The sequence below is a fragment of the Orbicella faveolata genome, unplaced genomic scaffold (genome assembly GCF_042242905.1).
Source record: "Orbicella faveolata isolate gen_17 unplaced genomic scaffold, um_ofav_v1 contig_46, whole genome shotgun sequence".
Lineage (NCBI taxonomy): Eukaryota > Metazoa > Cnidaria > Anthozoa > Scleractinia > Merulinidae > Orbicella > Orbicella faveolata.
This window is the reverse complement of record NW_028301576.1, coordinates 16,395,001-16,415,000: the sequence shown is the minus strand read 5'-3', so window position 1 is coordinate 16,415,000 and position 20,000 is coordinate 16,395,001. Positions and strand designations below refer to the sequence as shown.

General features: G+C 40.0%; 2 protein-coding genes across 3 annotated transcripts in view; both read left to right on the top strand.

Moving 5' to 3' along the window:
* Positions 1–1,982, top strand: part of LOC110045392 (ATP-binding cassette sub-family C member 4-like) — a 22,400-nt gene extending 20,418 nt beyond the window's left edge. For both annotated transcript variants that reach the window (XM_089278305.1, XM_089278304.1), the window contains exon 9: positions 1–1,982. This exon is cut by the window's left edge and continues 966 nt beyond it. The gene's annotated coding sequence lies outside the window, so the exon portion shown is untranslated.
* A 4,500-nt stretch (positions 1,983–6,482) lies between these two features.
* Positions 6,483–20,000, top strand: part of LOC110040182 (ATP-binding cassette sub-family C member 4-like) — a 26,566-nt gene continuing 13,048 nt past the window's right edge. Inside the window, exons 1-5 of the mRNA XM_089277621.1 lie at positions 6,483–6,927; positions 7,471–7,599; positions 15,551–16,095; positions 17,863–18,242; positions 18,914–20,000. The exon at positions 18,914–20,000 is cut by the window's right edge and continues 265 nt beyond it. Of these exons, the coding sequence (XP_089133747.1) occupies positions 15,580–16,095; positions 17,863–18,242; positions 18,914–20,000 (1,983 nt within the window). The 5' untranslated portion in view covers positions 6,483–6,927; positions 7,471–7,599; positions 15,551–15,579. The remainder of the gene's footprint in view (positions 6,928–7,470; positions 7,600–15,550; positions 16,096–17,862; positions 18,243–18,913) is intronic.

Sequence of the window (20,000 nt, the reverse complement as noted above, 5' to 3'; positions counted from 1 at the left end):
GTACTGGCTCACTGGGCAACTGGATTTCAAAATATTTTTTCATGCCCTGCTAAGGGCCTAACTGAGATAATATTTATTGCAAATAGAAAAGACAATTGTTTCAAAGATTTTGTTGTCAGGCGTTACAAAGTTTTACGCTTTTAATTGGCTTTCCAGAGACTCAAAAACACCAAACAACTCCAAAAACAGAGTCAAAGACGGAAAATTAGTAGATTCAGCTCAATCATACAGATTTCAGTATGGGAAGACCACCACAGATCAAATCCAGGATGGCCACTTTTACACACGCAGTAACTGCAAGGTTAAATCGTTTTGTGGGAAAAAAAGCCGAACACCTCACTGAACGCAACCATTACACCTGCTGAATAACATATCTCCTGACCAGTAGCAAGATCTGTACAACTGCTGAAAAACGTCAAAGACTTGCTACTTTAAGGCTAGACTGCAGAGCAAGAATAGCTGGAAATACCAAATCTAAACTTGTGGTTCATAACATCATGCAACAAAGCAACGCTCATTAATAACTGCTAACTAGAAATTAACATAAGTTTCCAATTAGAGAAGGAGAACGAACAGTTTAATGTAACTGCCTACGATAAAACTATCAGTAACTTCCTTCAGGAAGATATCCGTCTAAAAGGATAATTTCGAACGATTAATGGAGAAACCTCTACAGTACTGTGCAAAATTAATGCAAACGATTATCGATTAATGTCACGATATTCGCGATGTTTCGGCGATATTTGAATGATATTTTGCTTGAAACGATATATTACGCGAAATATCGCAAAGCCATTGTTGTAATAGTTGCGATATTTCCCTGAGTACTGACAGTGTTCACCTTGTTTAATATCGATGAAGCTTAGCAATATATCGTTCTTGTTCAGCGATATATCGCTTCTGGTCATCGAGATATTGTTGCGTAGCGATATATCACCAAGCAAAATTGCGCTGCACACAAAATTTTACTCAACGCACAGTAAGCTAAGTAATGGTATTTGTGTTTTGTCTAAGTTTCTGCTGTCATCGCTGAAGTGTTTGAGCTATTTTATAGTAGACGCTTTCTTCGATTAGAAATTAAATGTGTTGTATAAGTACGTAAAAAACATGCCTCGCATCGTACGCCCTTAGTTTCTATTGTGGTCTCGATATCGTCCGACGCCGCCTCGCTTGAGTCGCCGTTATGGTGTCTTGTTGTAACATCTCCCTCGACGATCATTTCTCCGGTTGACCATCTTTTCTGTTAAGGTTTTATGAAACATAATTTCAGGTTAAAGCCTTTACTTATTTTGCAAAGCATCGTTTCAATGCCCACCTATAAGGAAGACAAACTTCGGTCTGGAAAACGAGAAACGGAAAGTGCTTTGTAAATCATCCTAGTTTCATTCTTATAGCTTTAACTCTCCATAAGAACAAATGACATTTGTAGAGTAAATCGTTAGTCTTCTCCTCCCGTTTCTGAATATCGATTTTCAATTCTTTCAAGTCTTTCCACCAATACAAGGCCCGTAGGCCTGGACCTGCAAAGTTTTCTGCTCACTCCTATATTTCTCGTTTGCACTATCAACGTTAGATAGAAAAAAAGAAACATTATGCCGATAACCGAAAGCATAATGTTATTTTATCGCGAGGCATTTCCTATTTCTTATCAGTTAATGGAAGTCTCCTGTCCAATGAAAAATGGGCGCGTGTCAAAGCTAAGTACAAAAGGTTGGTTATCTCGTACACGCGGCCCCTTTCTACTGTTGCCATCATCGTAAGAAGAGCTTTTCTGCTCTTTAGCGTTCAGACGTATTTGGTCTTTTTCCCTCCACCTCCCCGGTCACCGACCTGCAGACTGCCAACATATCTTATGTAGTATTTTACTTTAGATTTTAGTGGTGGCGAAAGTTTTAACCCCACCTTTCCTGAAAAGATTTTAATCTTTGTTTGTAACCTTAGTTTCAATTAAACTCGTCACATTTGTGGCCACTTATCCCAAACGATTTGTTTCTATTGTCGTCTACCTATCTCTCCAGCAAACTAGTGCGACGCGTTGCGGAGCTCTCGATGTCTTAATGTTTACAAATGACTCAAGATAAAACAATTTTTCAAGTCCGTAGGCTACTAGGAACTTCTGTTGTCATTCTCAATTTCAATAACTCTGGTTTCGGGTTTTCGATTTCCGGAATCTGGGCTCCATGTTTCAGGGTTGTCTCCTATCAAGCGCTCGAGCTTATGTAGACTTGCATGCCGGTTTTGTATTTTGAAAATCGGATTTGTTTGCTAGCGAGCTCGGATTTATCGCGTTAAGTAGACGTCTCTAACAGCTGCAAGTGTCGAGTATCCAATACCTGCAAAACAAAGATGGCGGATCGCAAAGTGACCTTATTTTCATGTACCTAGTTCCCAGATTTCTTCGGTTCAAATCACACTTGCCTTGAGCTGGGTATTTGAAACTCAGATGTAGTGATATGGGGTTTTGTTTTTTTGTTTGTTTGTTTGTTTGTTTTGTTGTTCAATTTATTTTTATTGCTGAATTTCTTTAAAGGTTTTTGGGTTCAGTAGATGATTAGGATTTTATGGGAGCTCCGCTTTTAAGTCATGTCAGGAGCCATAATCGGGGACGGAGACCGTAAGTCTCGGGATTCGCGCGCACCTATGATGTGGGACAATTTTTCTACTTTTAGAACAAATTGCGCCATCTTGACGTCATATATCCGCGCGGATTCACGCACATGTCGGGGGCTCTCGCGTGGGTGTTGTCACGTTGCGCGATCAAATGGTGAGAGTTGAGAGATTCTCTTACGTATTTTTCACAGCGATGGCAGGGAATAAGGCAGGGAATACAAACCAGGGCGCTTATATGTAGTTTTATGCTCTGAGCTAACGGAAAAGGTGGGTTTTACAGGGTCGAAAACAAGACTTCAATCTCGCGCCGGGAATGAATAATAAGATCTGCTCACGCTAGTTGTAAGCTTACGCGTATGTTTTTGCATTTGTTCTGACTTAAGAATATAGCAAGAAAATCTCTACTCTGGTATCGAGTTAGTTTGTGAGTTTCTCAGACAATGGTTCATCATAACCAAAACCTGTTTCAGTGACGGTTTCTTACTGCTTCTGCTTGTTTGGTGAGTTTGCAAAAGTTTTTGAAAGGAAAGTCTGACGCGTTCAATTAGCTCATTTGCATAGTGCAGCTCGTGCACTTTCAAGTCCGAGTCGGAGTTTTCAATTGTCAACAAATCTTGACAAAGATTTCTTTCGTTATCTTTTGTGCTGAGATGCTGTAACGAATTTCACGAACGCAAAAAAGGCTACTAACATGTGTGTTTCTTAAACATAGGCATAGTGAAGTTTTACACTGCGAAAATGATAGTAGACAAGGAGTTTTGATAACTCGATCAACAAAATCGAAATCGTTATTCCAAGTTGATTAAAGAAAGTTTCATCGTAACTTTGCTGATTATTTCTGCTTTATTCACATATTTTCAGCTTAGCTTTTAATATGTTCTCAAACATTTATCAATCTCAAACATATTTAAAAACTATAGAGTTATTGTTTGAGTTCGATGTACGCTTTCACACGAAAGTGCAGCGGAAGTACAATTTGTCATGTTTACTGACTGTACAAAACACGCATCGGCGGGCGCTCTCATTCATCGACAACAGAGAATTTACTGGATTTTTACACGAATAAAACTGAGCAGTATCTACGGACGTAAAGTTATTGGGCCTTGATGAAACATCAAGCGTTGCTTACAATTCAAGCGAAACTCAAACTAGCAATTATTTTGTCCTACTTTTCGGTCGCGATAGACTGACAAATTCCTCGCAAGCGTGTGGCAAGAGGAGCTAGGAAACTATGAAGTCCTGAAGCTCTGCTATATCTAAATATATCCAGCTAGTTTTTTGCTGTGTAATGGAAAAGCTGTTAATCTCCAACATATGTGAAAGTTAAAGTGGAGTAATGTACAGCTCATGTAAAAGAAGCATCCGTCGGAACACAACTTGGTCAGCGATATATATAAGCTTACAGCGGAACATACCTAAATTCGACACTGTCTTACTCACTGGAGCAGCTTACGACGAAAATACTTAAGCAAAATTCCAACAGACGTAAACGCGCCGAGTTGTGGGCCAAAAACATGAAAAATTTCGGGAATTTCGGACGCCATTTCCCCCGCGCGACATCCGCAAAAATCCTCGCAGCATGTACGCGCGTGTGCCGCAGGCGATGGCGCAATTTGTTCTAAAAATAGAATTATTGTCCCATATCATGGGGAGAACCCCAATGCTAGAGATGGCGCGCGCTTATGGTCTCCGTCCCCGATTATGGCTCCTGGTCATGTTTAATAAACGAGCAGCAGTTTTTTATCGGGATTTTAGACCTGATAAAACACGTGACTGCAAGTTTCCCAATAGAGATGATAACAATGATGCTTTTGTGAACGTTGGAAATTAGCATACGAACAAAATATTAGGTAAAAATCATATCGCACATGTGTTTTGAACTTTCCTTCTACTGACCAAAGAGAACATGGCGTCTTGTGCCAGAGCTTTTTCGGAAGCCTAAAAAAGCCGAGGAATTTGTAGTCTCCTCCACAGCCGTTTTTTGGGATGTCACGCAACGCTCCCCCCAAAGAAACGGCTGCTCACATCCGAACAACATTCCTTTCACGAAATTAACCAATCACCGCTTCCGTTCCATTTTCAAGAACGTTTTCGCGCCAAATTCGCCCTTTGAAACTTGTCCAATCAGGGAGTGTTTTTTATCTTTGTATCCCGTCGTGGGAGATGTCACAAATAAACATACAGATTTCCGCCTTTTGTTTAGGGACGCCGAAAAATACCGGCGACGCTTGCACGAGCTTTCTATGTAGCTGAAGACTCTTCAAAGTTCACGTTAATTATTAGAAGCTTTCAACTCAAAAAATTACTGTCGAGAAGGAAGATATCTATTTTAACTTAATAAAGGAACCAGGAAATCAAGTAGCTTCGCTCGATTTGTTGACATCGAGTTCTGAATGCCGCTCTTTCCGGCCTGATTACAATCTGTAGGAAGCGTTTGGCCCTTGATTGACGCTTACAATTTGACATTTCGAGAAAATATATATTGTCTCATTTATAGCTGAACATAACGATGAGCACATGAAGCACTTGTACTTAGGACTTTCATTTACAATTTTTTTCGTCCGTCATGATCGCAACCTGCGAACACCGCCTATTTTTGGCGACGTGCGGCGTAAAACAAAAGCCAGAAATCCCTCGCGTGTTCGCACCGCAGACCTTTTCGCGCGAAAGCTTACGTCATTCACACTGCTATTATGTGATTGGTCTGTTCAACAGAGCGCAAACAAACCACAAACACAAAAGGAAAAGAATGTGGTTCGGATGTGAGCAGCCGTTTCTTTGGGGGGAGCGTTGCGTGACATCCCAAAAAACGGCTGCGGAGGAGACTAAGGAATTTGTCGACAAAGAGTGAAAGATAATGGTGAAAGGTATCCTCCCTGTTCGTTGTGCGCTGAGCATTGTGTGTGGAATTCAGCGTTTTCTGGGGTTTTCTGAGGGTTACATGTTGTATTCAGGAGCGGGGTGTTCGGATGACAATTAACGTTAGCCGGTCCTAACCCAGGATTGAAATTTAACTGAAGTATGAATTTTTCTTGTATTGCCGGTTTTCATCTGAGGTTATCATTTTCCAAAATAAAAAAATTACCAATCCTTGTGAAGTTTTAGTTTCATCAGATGTAAGACCCTCTAATAACTTGACGTTTTGCAACGTTTAAGCCTGACAGGTTCTTCATTATGAATAGAGCACGTGTGAATTTCCAAGTTTATGCGTTGCGTGACATCAAATGGCAGCCCAATAAGGCTCTCGAGTAGGTCAAAAGATGAGTCATTGCTCAACGTTTTGCTAACTAAACAGTTATTGTACTAGAAGAAGTATTAATTTCAATGTGACGGAACTCTAGAGTAATAACTTTTCTTTTCGATGGCAAGACTCATTGCTAGATGTTTCTGTTAGTTCACGGCCGCCCTTCGGAAGCGCACCCACACGGCGTCTCCATATAACGCTCTTTAAATTTGGGTAAAACACTTTTCCGAATAACGCGCGAATGAATAATCGCAAAGACCTAAATCTTGGCGAGGTTGCTTCTTGACTTAATTTTTGAATGGTTGCGATTTATTACTCCCTTGGTAGAGACTGCCGGCTTATGAAACTGTTACAAAGCTTGAGATAAGGTTTTAAAGTAAAATGTCTCAATAAAGAATATAAAGGTAGATACTAATACAACGTAGTTTGATATTTTATAGTATTTTAATCCACTGAACGTTTCATGGAACCCACTCATCTCCTCTCGCACTTCACCTCGACTTTGCACCTCCAAGCCAACCGTCTACGATAACGTAAATCGTGTGGTTGAGGAAAAAAAGTCCCATATTGAGCCAATAAGGAGACGCGACCTTGAAAGCCCTTTCTCAGTGGGAAAACACCTCGAACGGTTGCCACAAATAGGGGACGACAAAACTGCTAGAAAATATTTCGAGAAAATTGACAAGAACATGGCAGTTCCGAGCGAGCCGTTTTCGTTAACTCCTCACACGAAAGAACTTTTATTTGAAAATGACAACTGCTGACCAACCCATTTTCTCTGTTTTGGCGCTTGAGTTCCCCGTAATTCAATTTTGTTTTTCCGTGAGTTGATTATGTTTTGCCGGGAGCAAATTTATCTTCAAGTGAACGGATTTTTTCTCCCTGTCAGATCTCTTTGTGTTGCCGTGAGTTTGTTTCTTTAAACGTTTGTATTGCCTTGACAGCTGTCAAGTTGTGGGCCAAGAAAAAAGATCGCGTGATGATCACGCTTGGCTCAGCTGAGATACGAATCGTTTGATAGACCATGCTACATTCACCGTATTTACGCCGTAACTTGAGCTGACTTTTGTCAGGTAAGTGATTTGCATTTCACATCATATTTATATTCCACTACTGCGTTGAATCACGTACTAATACCAACTGTAATCCCACAATGAAGCGACCGTAAACACAAAAGAAATTTGTTTACAGAAACGTGTTCACGAACGAGTACTAATCATCCGAGTATTTTCCTCGGACGGGCACTTAGGGCTGATATTAAGAAGCTTAAGAAATCCACGACGGCAACGGTAACGGCAACGTCGCTAAACAAAAGGTTTGATGAGCAAAACAATGGCTTTGCACGTACGTTATAATTCTTAGTACTTTTCTTTACCTTCCTCTGCAAAACAGCGACGTGAAATGACCAAATTCTGCGTTGTCTGGAGAACGCAAACCACAACGGCTAATTTTTATAATTTATATTTCGAATTTTGTACTGTGTTCCATATTCAGTTTCGAAGTGGTTTGGACAAAGAGAAACAAACTAAACGACCTAAGAGTATCGAGGGATTTGCAGGTTGTCCCCGGCGTCGCCGTCGTAGCTTCTTAAACTCCCGTTTGTTTTGCCTTGACAGCTGTCAAGTTGTGGGCCACGAGAAAAGATCGCGTGACGATCACGCTTGGCTCAGCTGAGATACGAATCGTTTGATAGACCTTGCCACATTTACTGTATTTACGCCATAACTTGAGCTGATTTTTGCCAGGTAAGTGATTTACATTTCACATCATATTTAAGGTCCGCTACTGCGTTTTATCACATACTAATAACAGCTATAATCCCCGAATGAAGCGTCCGTAAACAGAAAAGAAATTTTTAACAATCTATATTACATCATGTCTTAAGCTGGATAACCACAGACTATAAGTGACTAAACCCAATCGATTACTTAACATCCTTGATGGCATTCTCGGCAAGCATGAGGATCCCGACGATTTCATCAATCGATGAAATAGTACCAAGCTTACCAATATCTCATGCCTCTATTCAAACAATAGGGTGTTTCTGTCGGGGAACTATCGGCTGATAGTCGTCAACCGGAAATTTGATGTTTTTAAAACAAATATGCTAGTTTTAAGAACATCAAATTTCCAAGGGCAGCTATCAGGCCGATAGTTCCGAGACATAAACACTCTATTGTCTTTAATGTTCACCACTGAATTTTCTTCCGCGCGTCAGTTCAAAAATCATGTTGAATTATTTTCAACTTTTTTTCTTGATGAAAGGCGTGAAAGGCAAATGTAAAATTTGAAAAAGAAAACAGACGAAAACCCAGTTAATACAATTTTAATTGTTTATTTTCTATAAGCCCGCTTGTTTACAGGAACATGTTCACGGACGAGTACTAATCATTCGGGTATTTTCCTCGGACGGGCACTATCGGCTGATAGTGTCTCTCCGCGGGTGAAGACTATCGTCTCACGTGATCAATTTAAATCGATAAGAATCGGAGAAAATTTAGCAGTGAACTATAAGGACTGATATGCTCTGTTGAATTTAACCAATGAATTGTAATCTTCTCTTGTAAATGAGCTGTTTAATACCTTTGATTGTAATATTTCGAGTCAATATTTTTTCGCTCGACGCAATTTAAACTAAAGTCTGCGTTGAAGTATAACGCATTTTATCCTTTCGTGTTTGAGCTAACTTGTCAATGGAGTATTGGTTTACCTCAGAGCCTAAAATACGCCCTGCCACTGTGCCATAACAGATACTCATGCACCCGTACGTATCAGTTAAAACAGTCACTACTGCTCATTAAGCTTCATTAGTATTGCCTGGAGATATTGCATTCAGTCCTAAAGACCTACCATTAGTTGAAGCCCTCACCAGGGCCAAATGGGACACTCTAAGAACCTATTATAAGAACTCCATTCTGAAACTAATTTATAAAATGTACTACAATGATTAACCACCCTGTATGACTGCACATATTGCAAAATCAAAATCCTCCTATAATTTAAGAAACAGCCTTAAGCTGGAAATCCCTCATTTTAAATCAAATATCAAGAAATCCTCCGTATCTTACAGAGGTACAATTCTGTGGAATTTTTTACGGATTGGATGCCGAATGGCGAACAGTGTAAACAGCTTCTCTAAGATGATCAATAATCTTACTTTGGTCAGGGACATTAGCTTTCCGAATATATACTGCAGAAGATGAATCGAGTGCCTATTGGTATACGTTTATTAGGCCATCCCCTTTTTTTTTCGTTTATTATCGAATACGTTTTCTGATTTTGGGTCGGTCGGTTGGAAAAGGAAAAAATAAATAAATAAAAAAAATTGGAAAAGGAGTCTGGAGCTAGGAGGTCCGGTACCTCAGCATGATATCCGTGGAGCCTGGAAACAACAAGGTGTGGTTACAAAGTCAACATCGCGGCAATGGAGGAAGGAAAAAGTCGACGTCGTTGTTAAAATCAAACGAGAACAGGGAAAAACTAAAAGTCTGTAAGGCAAAAAAATTGCTTATGTTTCAGATTAAAGTGACAATTGTTTGAAATCATGTGTCATTGCCTTCATTGCCTTCTGTGTAACTTTTTTTTTTGAAAATACGAAAATCTGGGTCGGTCGGACGACGCTAAACAGAGAAAAAAAAGGGATGGCCTTAGTCTCATAATGTCAATAATTAGGTAAATTATTAATAGCTGCAAATTTTGATTTAAAGTGCACCTAACCCCAAAATTTTTTTTTCGCTAAAACGAATCTAGACTTTATTCGAAGCATTTGGGCGAAGAAATTTTTGAATTTGGTTGAATCCTCGATTTTCTATGCCCTTTCAAAGTCGCGCTTGAAGGTTTCACGACCGCGTTTTAGGGAGTCTGGGGCGGCGGTACCTGATGACGTCTACCCAGGAACCAAACACAATGGCGCCTCAGTCAACTCTCTGTATTTGCTCGAGAAAATGGAACACAAAACTAATCGTTCCGATGTATTTTGGGACTAAAACGTCCAAGTTTTGTCTCAGAATCATTTCTTTTTCGTCACTGGAGTCAGAGTTAAGTTTCGATTCGGAAGACTCCGAAATAAACTTCGATCGAGCACGTTCGACAACTGTGAACTCACTGCTTAGAGCTTTGAGAGCAATTTACAATATTTCAAGTGACGACGGGGAAGACTTCTTTGCGGACGAGTTGCTTGTATATTAGGAATGGAAAGTTAGATACGAAGTGGAGGAGCAGGCAAACGAAAAGCAGGAAAGAAAACTCAAGGACTGCTTTGGATGGTAATTTCGTCAACTAAACATAAGATTCCCACGCGTGTTTATAGCCCGTTTACATTTGTCCTTAGCGAGAATGTATTTTATCAAGGTGTGATTGTTCTGTTAAATCCAGCTTGTGTTTTACTTTCAGTTGAATGCTTCATGTTTATAAGAGCGACGTACGTGTCGCAGTTTTCGAGACTTGATGACCTCCAAAACATTGGCTTCGATCGATTGAAAATCGTATTGTTTGGACCTGTATTTTTGAAGCTGCGGGAAGCAAGGCGGAAGGAAACATTTCATACAATTACCGATTTCACATTGTCACACGTTTTAAGTCGTAACTCCAAATAACCAATGTAAATTGTTCTCAAAGTTTGCAGCGAAATTCGTCGGATAAGCGAAAAGGATGTGTTCCCTAAGCGGTCCGCACATGTTACGCGGTCATATTTTCGACGCTATATCACAGAATCTTTGTCGCACTGCTGATTTCCAAACCTTCGAAAAACTCTGTGAGTCTAACAATTTTGTTATCATGTAATTCTAAAGGATTAATCTTCGACTTTTATCTAAATCGAAAGAGAACTAAGTGTTGGTTAGCGGCGTACAGTTGCGATCTATTTACATATCAGTATAACGCTTCTTGATCATGATCGGATCACACAACTTTGTATGTTACAAATACTGCGGGATTGGAAGATATAGGTTGTAGGTAGTATTTCTACAAATTGCTGGTTAGCTTTAAGCAGAAAATTTATGAAAATAGCGTTCGAAAGTCTGCGGAACAAATTCCAGTGAGAGTTCTTCAATGGTTCTCACAGATTCAGTTCGCTTGTTTCGGTTCGACAAAATCAACCATCGTTTACGTCTTTGTTGCACCATTAGCCGATCATCGTCAGTTAATTGTACAGTATATCTTTCTTTAAATCTGGAATATTGCTGCAACAGCCGATAGCACCTCTGGAAGGCGTTTCTGCGCACTTTTCGAATGTGTATTGCACCATCCTGAAGGAAATGAGAGGACGTGAGATATCCAACCTTCCTGGGTAGACGTCACAAGAGCCGCTAGACCCATTCTCCTCAAACTCGGTCGTGAAACAAAATGGCGGTGTTTTGGAGCTATTTTCGAGATTTCGTCGGGGCACAGAAAATCGAGGATTTAACGGAATCCAAAAATTTTTTCGCAGAACTATTTCAAATAACAAGGAGATTCGTTTTAGCGAAAAAACATTTTTGGGGTTAGGTGCACTTTAAACTAGATTAGATCTTTCATTGTAAATTTTTTAATTCTTATTTTGTAATTATTCTTTATTGTTTGTTTACACACGACCCCACAAGCTGCAGGCTTAATTACTTATCGTGTTTTAATAAAGGTTACTTACTTACTTACTTAGTCCACTAAGAAGTAAAAGCTAATTTTGTAATTGATTTTATCGACGGTCCTTCAGACGTAGTCAATCGATAAAAATCGATATCGGAAATCATTCGATTCAATCGCTATCAATTGCCGCTTGCTATCGATTGGCAAAAATCGATAACAGTCGATACCTCCTGTCTTGAGAAATATCGATTGTTGTCGAAAATTGTTATTGAAATCTATTCTTACGTTTGTTTCCGACAAAAATCGACAATAGCCGACAATAAAAATCGACAATAACCACCCAGACTATTCAAAGATGGCTTTATTATTGCGTAAAATAGTACCTGGAACAACACGAGACAGGTGTTCATCTTCAGCATTTTTACTGACATGACATGACATGACGATTTTAAACTAAGGATTCAAAGTCCAGGTGGAGTGATCTCTTCTCCAGGTATTCTGGGGTCTTAAGCAGAATCTTGGCATGTCCGTTCATTGTTGCGCTATCGACTGCATCCTGAAAACTACTTCTTCTTTTACATGTATTGTTCCTGGTAAATATTTATGGCAGCAAAGTGATTACTGCCATGCCACTAGATTTTATTATATAGACACGAATGCATACTGGAAAATGCACCACTCGTAAAATTCATACGAAACCATATCCGAGACTCGAGTGGCGTATTTTCCATATCCTCACTAGTGAAGACATCGAAGATTTCACTGATATCAAGTTTGTTTCTCAACTTGTACTTAAATTCGTTCGTGTATCATCGAAACATCCTCGGGTCTTCCTCGAAATTCTACGGCAATCTTCGGCAATCTTCGAAAAATTTCCGAAATGTTCGGCAACGTTCGTGTGGCCTTCGGACAAGTTTTGGAGAATCTTCGGAAACCTTTGGAAAGAGGTCAGAAATCTTCGCAAAATCGTCAAAAACGCCGTTATCGGTATGTCTATATAATAGAAAGAACATTGTAAGTTAGCCCAAAGATATGAATTTTATGTTCTCGTAGCAAGAACAATATTTCACGGGTGAGCGCTGCGAACGAGTGAGATATTGTTCTTGCGACTCGAACATAAAATTCATATCTTCTCGCCACCGTGTAATTCCTTCTGGCCTACTCCGAGAGCTATCCTCGCGTTTGCTTCCTAATGTAAATTACTGAAATAATTCCTGAAGTCAGTAGAACACTGACTCTGACTCTGCCGACGCTACAATGAGACTGGACGGTTTTGCACTGCTACTCTGGCCTGGGCTTCTTCCAAAGAAAGATTTAAAGCCCAAAATGTTTCTGTTAGTTGTTTCTGTTCTCGTTATTTTGTTGATGATTGTAAAAGATACGCAGGTTATGATAAAATGACTCATTAAAACCATTACACACAAATTTTGTCAAACATTCTATCAGTGTAACTTGTAAAAGGACAAAAATAATTTACGATAACACTCGATACCAATCGAATCAATCCTTAATCGATTACTATCGGCAATCGATAACAATCGAACTCACAACTTTTTTTCTTCATCGATTTTCATTGATTGTTACGGCAATCGATATCAATCTTCGATTGGTATCGATTGTTATCGATTGATATCGATTACTGGTTTATCGATTGACTTCGCCTGGTTCATAACCTAACAACGAAATTGGTTTGCCTCATGCCAGAAACTGAACATTTCCATACGATTGATTGTGCGTCTGCCGTTTTATGGGTGTAATCGTATCTATAACAAAATTCTCGATCGTGATTGGTTCTCCGCGCGCCTATTTGCCACGCAGTCGGCGCGCGATCACGTGGGTGTCCAATTACAGGTATCAAATTTGAACTTTTTGTAATTGGACTCCTGTAATTGGATACCCTCGTGATTCGCCCGTCAATTGCGCACGCTTTAATGGCTTTCTTTGCAATGTTTCCTACAGTTTTCAAAACTTATGAAACGCGTTACATACGTTTTCGCTCAAAAGAAGTTTTCAAAAGACATTTTTAATTCCAAAATTTGTTATAGATACGATTAATTAGTAATTAGATCACCTGTCGTACAATTCAGGGAGTAATCGTGCTTGTAGTTTCAAATCGGCCTTCCGCTTCGCGCTCGTCCGATTTTGAAATTACTCGCGCGATTACTACCTGAATGGTATTCCACTCGGTCCAGTCACTGTTACTAATTAACTCAGGTTATGATGTAAGAAATAGATGCTATCGTGGTTAGATTATAAATGGTTATTATATTTCATTACAATAGTGGTCCAACGGAGGGATCGTTTAGCGCAATACTTTCAAAACACAATAGCCTAACATCGTAATAGGTCCTTTGCAACTAAGCCATCACGTGACCTATTTTTCATAAAATTATGGGCTATAACTTAACGAATGCCAGAAATGGAAAAAGCATGTCAAAAATATCAAAATGGCTAAGTTTGAGGCCCCCATCATTAAAGAATGAGATTTTATGACAGTCTGAATTTTTAAAAGAATAAGAAGATCTGTATGGAAAAAGTTGTTGGAGAGCAAGACCTTGCTCTCCAGCAACAACTTCCATACAAATCCTCTAAATTTTCCGAAAATTCAAACGGTCGTATAAACTTACTCTTTAATGTCAGGGGCCTCAAACTTGGCCATTTTGATATTTTCGATGCGCTCTTTCCATTTCTGGCATTCTTCAAGTTATAGCCCATAATATAAAAATTTTCTAGGAAAAATTTGGTCCCGTGACCCAGCTGCAAAGGGCCTATTGGTCATGATTCACTGAAAAACTGTTCTTCAATAGGCCACGTTCGATATATCAATATTCTAACATGGCTCCGAGGCTTTCAGGAAAAACTTCTATATTTGGTGTTGTTCTCTTTGCATCCAAGTCTCTTTTGGGAATTGAGAGACAAAAGAAACTGAAAAAATTTACAATTTTGACCCGAAAGCCTCGAAGCCCTGTTAGAATATTGATATGTGAAACCAGACGTAGTTAATCGATAAAAATCGATATCGGAAATCAATCGATTGACAGAAATCGTTAGCAATCGATTATTCCTGTCTTCAGGAATATCGATTGTTGTCGATTTTTGTTATTAAGATCTATTCTTACGTTAGTTTCCGTCATCATTTCACCGGAAGATTCAAGCAAAAACAACCTGAGGCAACAACAACAACAACAACAACAACAACCATTTATTTGTACTCACAATTTATAAAATAATTGCAATAAACATTAAATTAGTATAGAGTAATGCCTGCCCAAAATAACCATAAGGGCTAAAAAGAATGGGCAGACATCTACGCGCTCATGAAGATCTAAACTGACCTATTTCGCGGGAAAAGAAGACCGATCTTTAAAAATACCGTAACATAAAGCTTAGTATGGGAGTTACACAAGCTTAGTGATGTTTTTTAATCGAACGATTTTAGGGAGAAATCAACCAGTAAAGAACCGGGCGTTGAAACTACAAGTGTAGTAACAATCTTAGTCCAAGATTCAGCCAATCGAATCATGTTTGTTTCGGATCACGTTTTCCCCATGTCAAGGCCGCTCTGGTGGAGAGCGAAAGGTGGTTTTGGGGACAAGAATGTGTTAATCACGGTCTGATTCAATGTGAGTTTCAGTTAGAAATTTCCGGAGATTCGCCTCATTAAAATGACCCAAAGCCGGTTCTTAAAAGGATCGTCATCGTTTTTGCAACAGAGAATGGATTTAAAATGTCTAAAGAAAAGAAAATCGAAGCAAAACATTGTTTCGTATTGTAAGAACATATCCGCAAGAGAAAAGAACCGAGCCGCACCCATGTAGAAACAAACAGCACAAAGCACTGATAAAACTATTGAAATCTCTCTTTCTCTTTAAGCTCAGGTTTCATGAGCCAGGGCAATTTTCATACCTCAAGTAAAAACCTACACCGATCAAACTATTAAAATCCTTATTCTCTCTAAGGTTATGAGATTTTCATGGGCCAAGTAAAATATTGTAAGAACTATTTATACCTCTAGACGATTTGAACCAATAAATGATCTGCACGTAGAGAGTCAAAGACGAGTACAAAACGATTTTGCGTTTGTAACTTTGCTTGTCTTTCTTTCTTTCTTTCTTTCTCGCCTACTTCTCTCAGGTTCCGCAGAAGGCCATTGTAATTGAGAAATGGAAGATACTCTCGTTCGTAATCCGAGAGACCAGGCAAGTTTTCTCTCGCAGCTGACTGCTTCCTGGATAAACGATGTTCTGAAACTCGGAAGCAAACAACCATTAGAAGAGAAACACTTGTTTCCAGTGGAAACGTCCAATCAAGCAGAAAGGTTGGTGGCTGACTTGGAGAGGGAATGGCTGGCAGAGGAAAGAGCGTCTGAACAGAACCGAACAAAGCCTCGCCTGTGGAGGGCCATGATGAGAGTTATTCCCTGCAGAGACTATGTCATTGTAGCGTTCCTCAGGCTATTTCATTCTATAGCATTTAGTATTTTTCCTTTGATTGTGTGGTTCTTCTTGAAAAGCATTTCCACTTCTACAGAAATCAATTACACAGCAACGCTGCCGTTTGTTATTGGTATTTCTCTCGTTACCTTCATAAGGACTTCATGCTCAAATCATGGGGTCTTCAAGATGGATATGATATCGACCAAACTGAAAGTAGCCATGACTGGACTAGTGTATAAAAAGGCAAGTAATTTTGATCAGAAATCTGGCTCTAATAAGGCGTAACACGAAAGGAAAAGCTATCATTTGTACTTGATATATGCACATGACATGGTAATTTCTCTCTCCCCTGCCTCCCTTTGTCGTTGGGAAAAAGACCCTGGTTGCGGCTTGTCACGAAACCACCTGTGACACAAACACAAACGTTTCCACCGAGGTAGAGTATACGAATAATTTTTGTCGATCTCAACTGAAGCGAAAGAAAAGCGATCGCTGGTCATTGCTTTATTGAACTACACAGGGACAAATACACCTTTGAAATTTTCCAGTCCGTATTCTAAGCTTCACACAGGTCAAACGAAATCTATTTATACATATCCAGCGTATTGAGGTATCACTTTGATTTCAATTCCAGCCGGTCGATTTACTAAGAGGTAAACCTGTTTCGCTGTTTCATGTTACCTGAATTAACCTCGGCTCCCTCTCGGCACATTGTTCGCCATATAGAACTATGTTTTATTTACCATTTTGCAAAATATAATTCTTGACTATGCCAAGGAACCGTGTTTTATACATCCGTCTAAATGTAAACTTTCATAAACCTAATCCACATGAAATATGTAAGTGCGCTTATGTCGACAAATGCACTGCTGTAAATCGAGTCAGGACACTAGGCTAATCTGCCGTATGACAAATACTTTTTGTGGTATATTTTGTACTCTCGCCGACAAGAGTCTGGGTACGTTAGTAGCCTCGTTTACGTGCTTTTACGTCAGATCTACGCGCTCTTGGCTCAGGTCCGCCATGTGCTCGATGTAGCGTTGTACTTGTGTTTATTACAGCTTCAGTACTTAAGACCTTTTAACATCCAAGATACCGCACAAAAGAATAAATAAATTACCTCCGAAATCAAAGATATCAAGACACATGTGCAAACCGTCGAAAAGGCTGTGTCAGATTTGTGCTCCATTCGGCTGCCGAGTTTCTTTGTGAACGAAAGTTTTCTAGATTTTGGAGACGGCTGAAATAATGTAGCATTATTCCTCGGCAAAATGCGACTTCGAGTCCCGATAAAGAGGGTAGCGTTTGGCGACTGCTTGAGGATTTGAAATCCACTAAGTTTGTCACAGCAAAAATCAAAACACTCTGCCACCCCTCCCGCCCAACAGATTTTTTTATCACCCATATTCTGGGTGGTCACGTGACTAGTGCGACCAGGGCCTTTCCCCCAAAGACAAGGGAGGCAGAGGACAGAGGACAGAGAGTCTGGGAGCGGGCTTGGTCACCAAACAAAAGGTTTGATGAGCGAAACAATAGCTGCGCACGTGCGTTATAAATCTTTACACATTTCTTTGCCGTCCTCTGCAAAACAAGAACGTGAAATGACCGAGTTTTGCGTAGTCTGAGGAACGCGAACGACGACAGCTAATTTGTCGTCGTTGCTCAAGTTCCCTGTTAAATCATCTCGACGGTATCAACAGCTTACTGAGGTATTTACTTGGTTTTGCATTCCCACGTCAGGAAATTGGATTAAAAAACAGGCGCCACTTTGTCGTCCTATCAGAATCGAAGGAAAACTGAAACCAATCGCGACCCGCTCGCAAACGTTTTCCCGCGCTTTGCGTCGGACACATGTATTTGCTTTGGGTTTTGACTTTTTCACTGGCTTTTCTGTGTCATTTGTGATCAGTCGGTGTGATTACTTTGGTTTCAGTCTGATGAGACTCAATCGAAAACGGCTGCAACCTCTGATTATAAAATAAGACATATTGTATTTTCCTTCTTTTCCAGATTCGTAGCCTAAATAGAAGTACTTTAGAAGATACCATTTCAGAAAACACTATCAATCTTGTTTCCAACGATGCTCAAGCCATTGAGAAAATGGGTTTTGGTATTTTTGAGCTTTCATTTGTTCCACTGGACATTGTTGCCTCCATGGTTCTTGTTTGGTACTTAGTCGCATGGCAAGCCTTAATAGGAGCTTCTTTCTTTCTTCTTGTTGTTGCGTATGGATCATTTGCAGCTCACAAGGCTGGAAAGATACGCCAACAGTCCGCTGCTGTGACCGACAAACGATTGAAGACCATGAAAGAGATCATTACAGGAATCCGCGTGGTTAAGATGTACGCCTGGGAATGGAACTTTAGAGACCTTGTTGCCCAAATAAGGAGGTTAGTGTCTAAATTGGTGCCTTTCCAATCATTTAGGCTAAACGCCCGCCAACAGCCTGTTATCATCCTTGAGCGAATATTCAACGTGGCTCATCCGAGTTTACTATCGCTCATTAAAAACGACAGCAACTGACATTGATATTCAAAAACCAACGATGTTGGCGTTTTTGAGCCTAAAGTCGAACATAATTATCAGCAATTAAAAAGCTACCCAGCCATGTTCTATTGGAATTCCGCGAGTTGTATTGGTTCTCTCATCGTTTTCCATGTAATAAATAGATTCCATGTTGTCGTGCGTCACAGATGACGTCAAAATGCGGTAAGATTAAAAAAGTGACGCAACAGCCGTTAGGCCAGTGTGTCACTGATGTTCTTGCCATTTTGACGTCTTCCGTAATCTAGTACTGAACAGACCCACGGCTACATGGAATGTCTCTAGACGTCATCTATGCGTCTGTCCCGCAATAGATCATAAGTAAGGACCAATCAAAATGCGAGAAAAAATTGGACATATCACGGGCTGGCTCAAAAAAACTTCTTTGTGAGTATGGTTACTTAAAACTACAGAGACCAGAGACTGAAATATCTTCCCTGTTTTTAACGTTTTGAGACCAGTGAAAGTTTTGATGTCGTATTATTGACACAATGTGTTTCAATTTTCATTTTGACAGAAAGGAAATCTCACTGATTCGTATCCGAGGGTTTCTTGTCTCCAGTATCTACGCCCTGTTCTTCTCTAGCTCAGCCATGGCAGGATTCATTTCAGTCACGACTCTGCTTTTCAAAGATGCTTCGCTGACGTCGTTTCAAGTCTTTACATTGCTCACTCTCTTAACTAACATAAAGATGGTAGTCACGATCTTTATAGCAGATGCATTACGCTACATTGCCGATGCAAGAACTGCATGCAGTAGGATGCAAAACGTAATAGAAAAGAAATCCATACCAACGCGCAAAATGGATTACCAAGACAATCCCTCTACTTTAGAGGTTTACTTCAAAGGTAGAAAGTATAAACCCCAATTTATTAGAATTGAGAGCTTTCGAAATGGAAAACCGGCTTTGCTTAGTGCTCAGAAACTGGAACAAGCAGGTCAGGACATCAATCCACAGGTATCTCTTGAGAATGTTACATGTGTTTGGAGCCATACGTCAGAGCTTCCTACTTTAGATAATGTGTCATTGAATGCCACTAATGGGCAACTTGTGGGCATAACAGGGCCAGTTGGAAGCGGCAAAACGTCATTGTTGATGACCATCTTAGGTGAAATCCCAATCTCCTCTGGCAAAATTTCTTGTATTGGAAAAATAGCTTTTGTCTCCCAAACGCCATGGGTCTATTCTGGTACTGTGCGAGACAACATCGTTTTTGGTAAAGAGTTCCATGAGCAAAAGTACAATAAGGTTATCGATGTTTGTGACTTGGAGAAAGATATAGCAAGCTTTACGAAACGTGATCTAACTGAGATTGGACAACGTGGAGCGATCCTAAGTGGTGGTCAGCGTGCACGAGTTAGTTTGGCACGCGCAATCTACTCAGATGCGGACATCTACTTATTGGATGATCCATTCAGTGCAGTGGATGCCAAGGTCGGTAAACATTTGTTTGATAGATGCATCAAAGAGTTCTTAGACGGGCGAATACGTATTCTGGTCACTCATCAGTTGCAGTTTTTGAAAGAAACAGACAGCATTGTTATTCTGCGGAATGGCTCCGTTGTCTGCGAAGGAACGTACAGTCGAATGAAAAAGGACAAG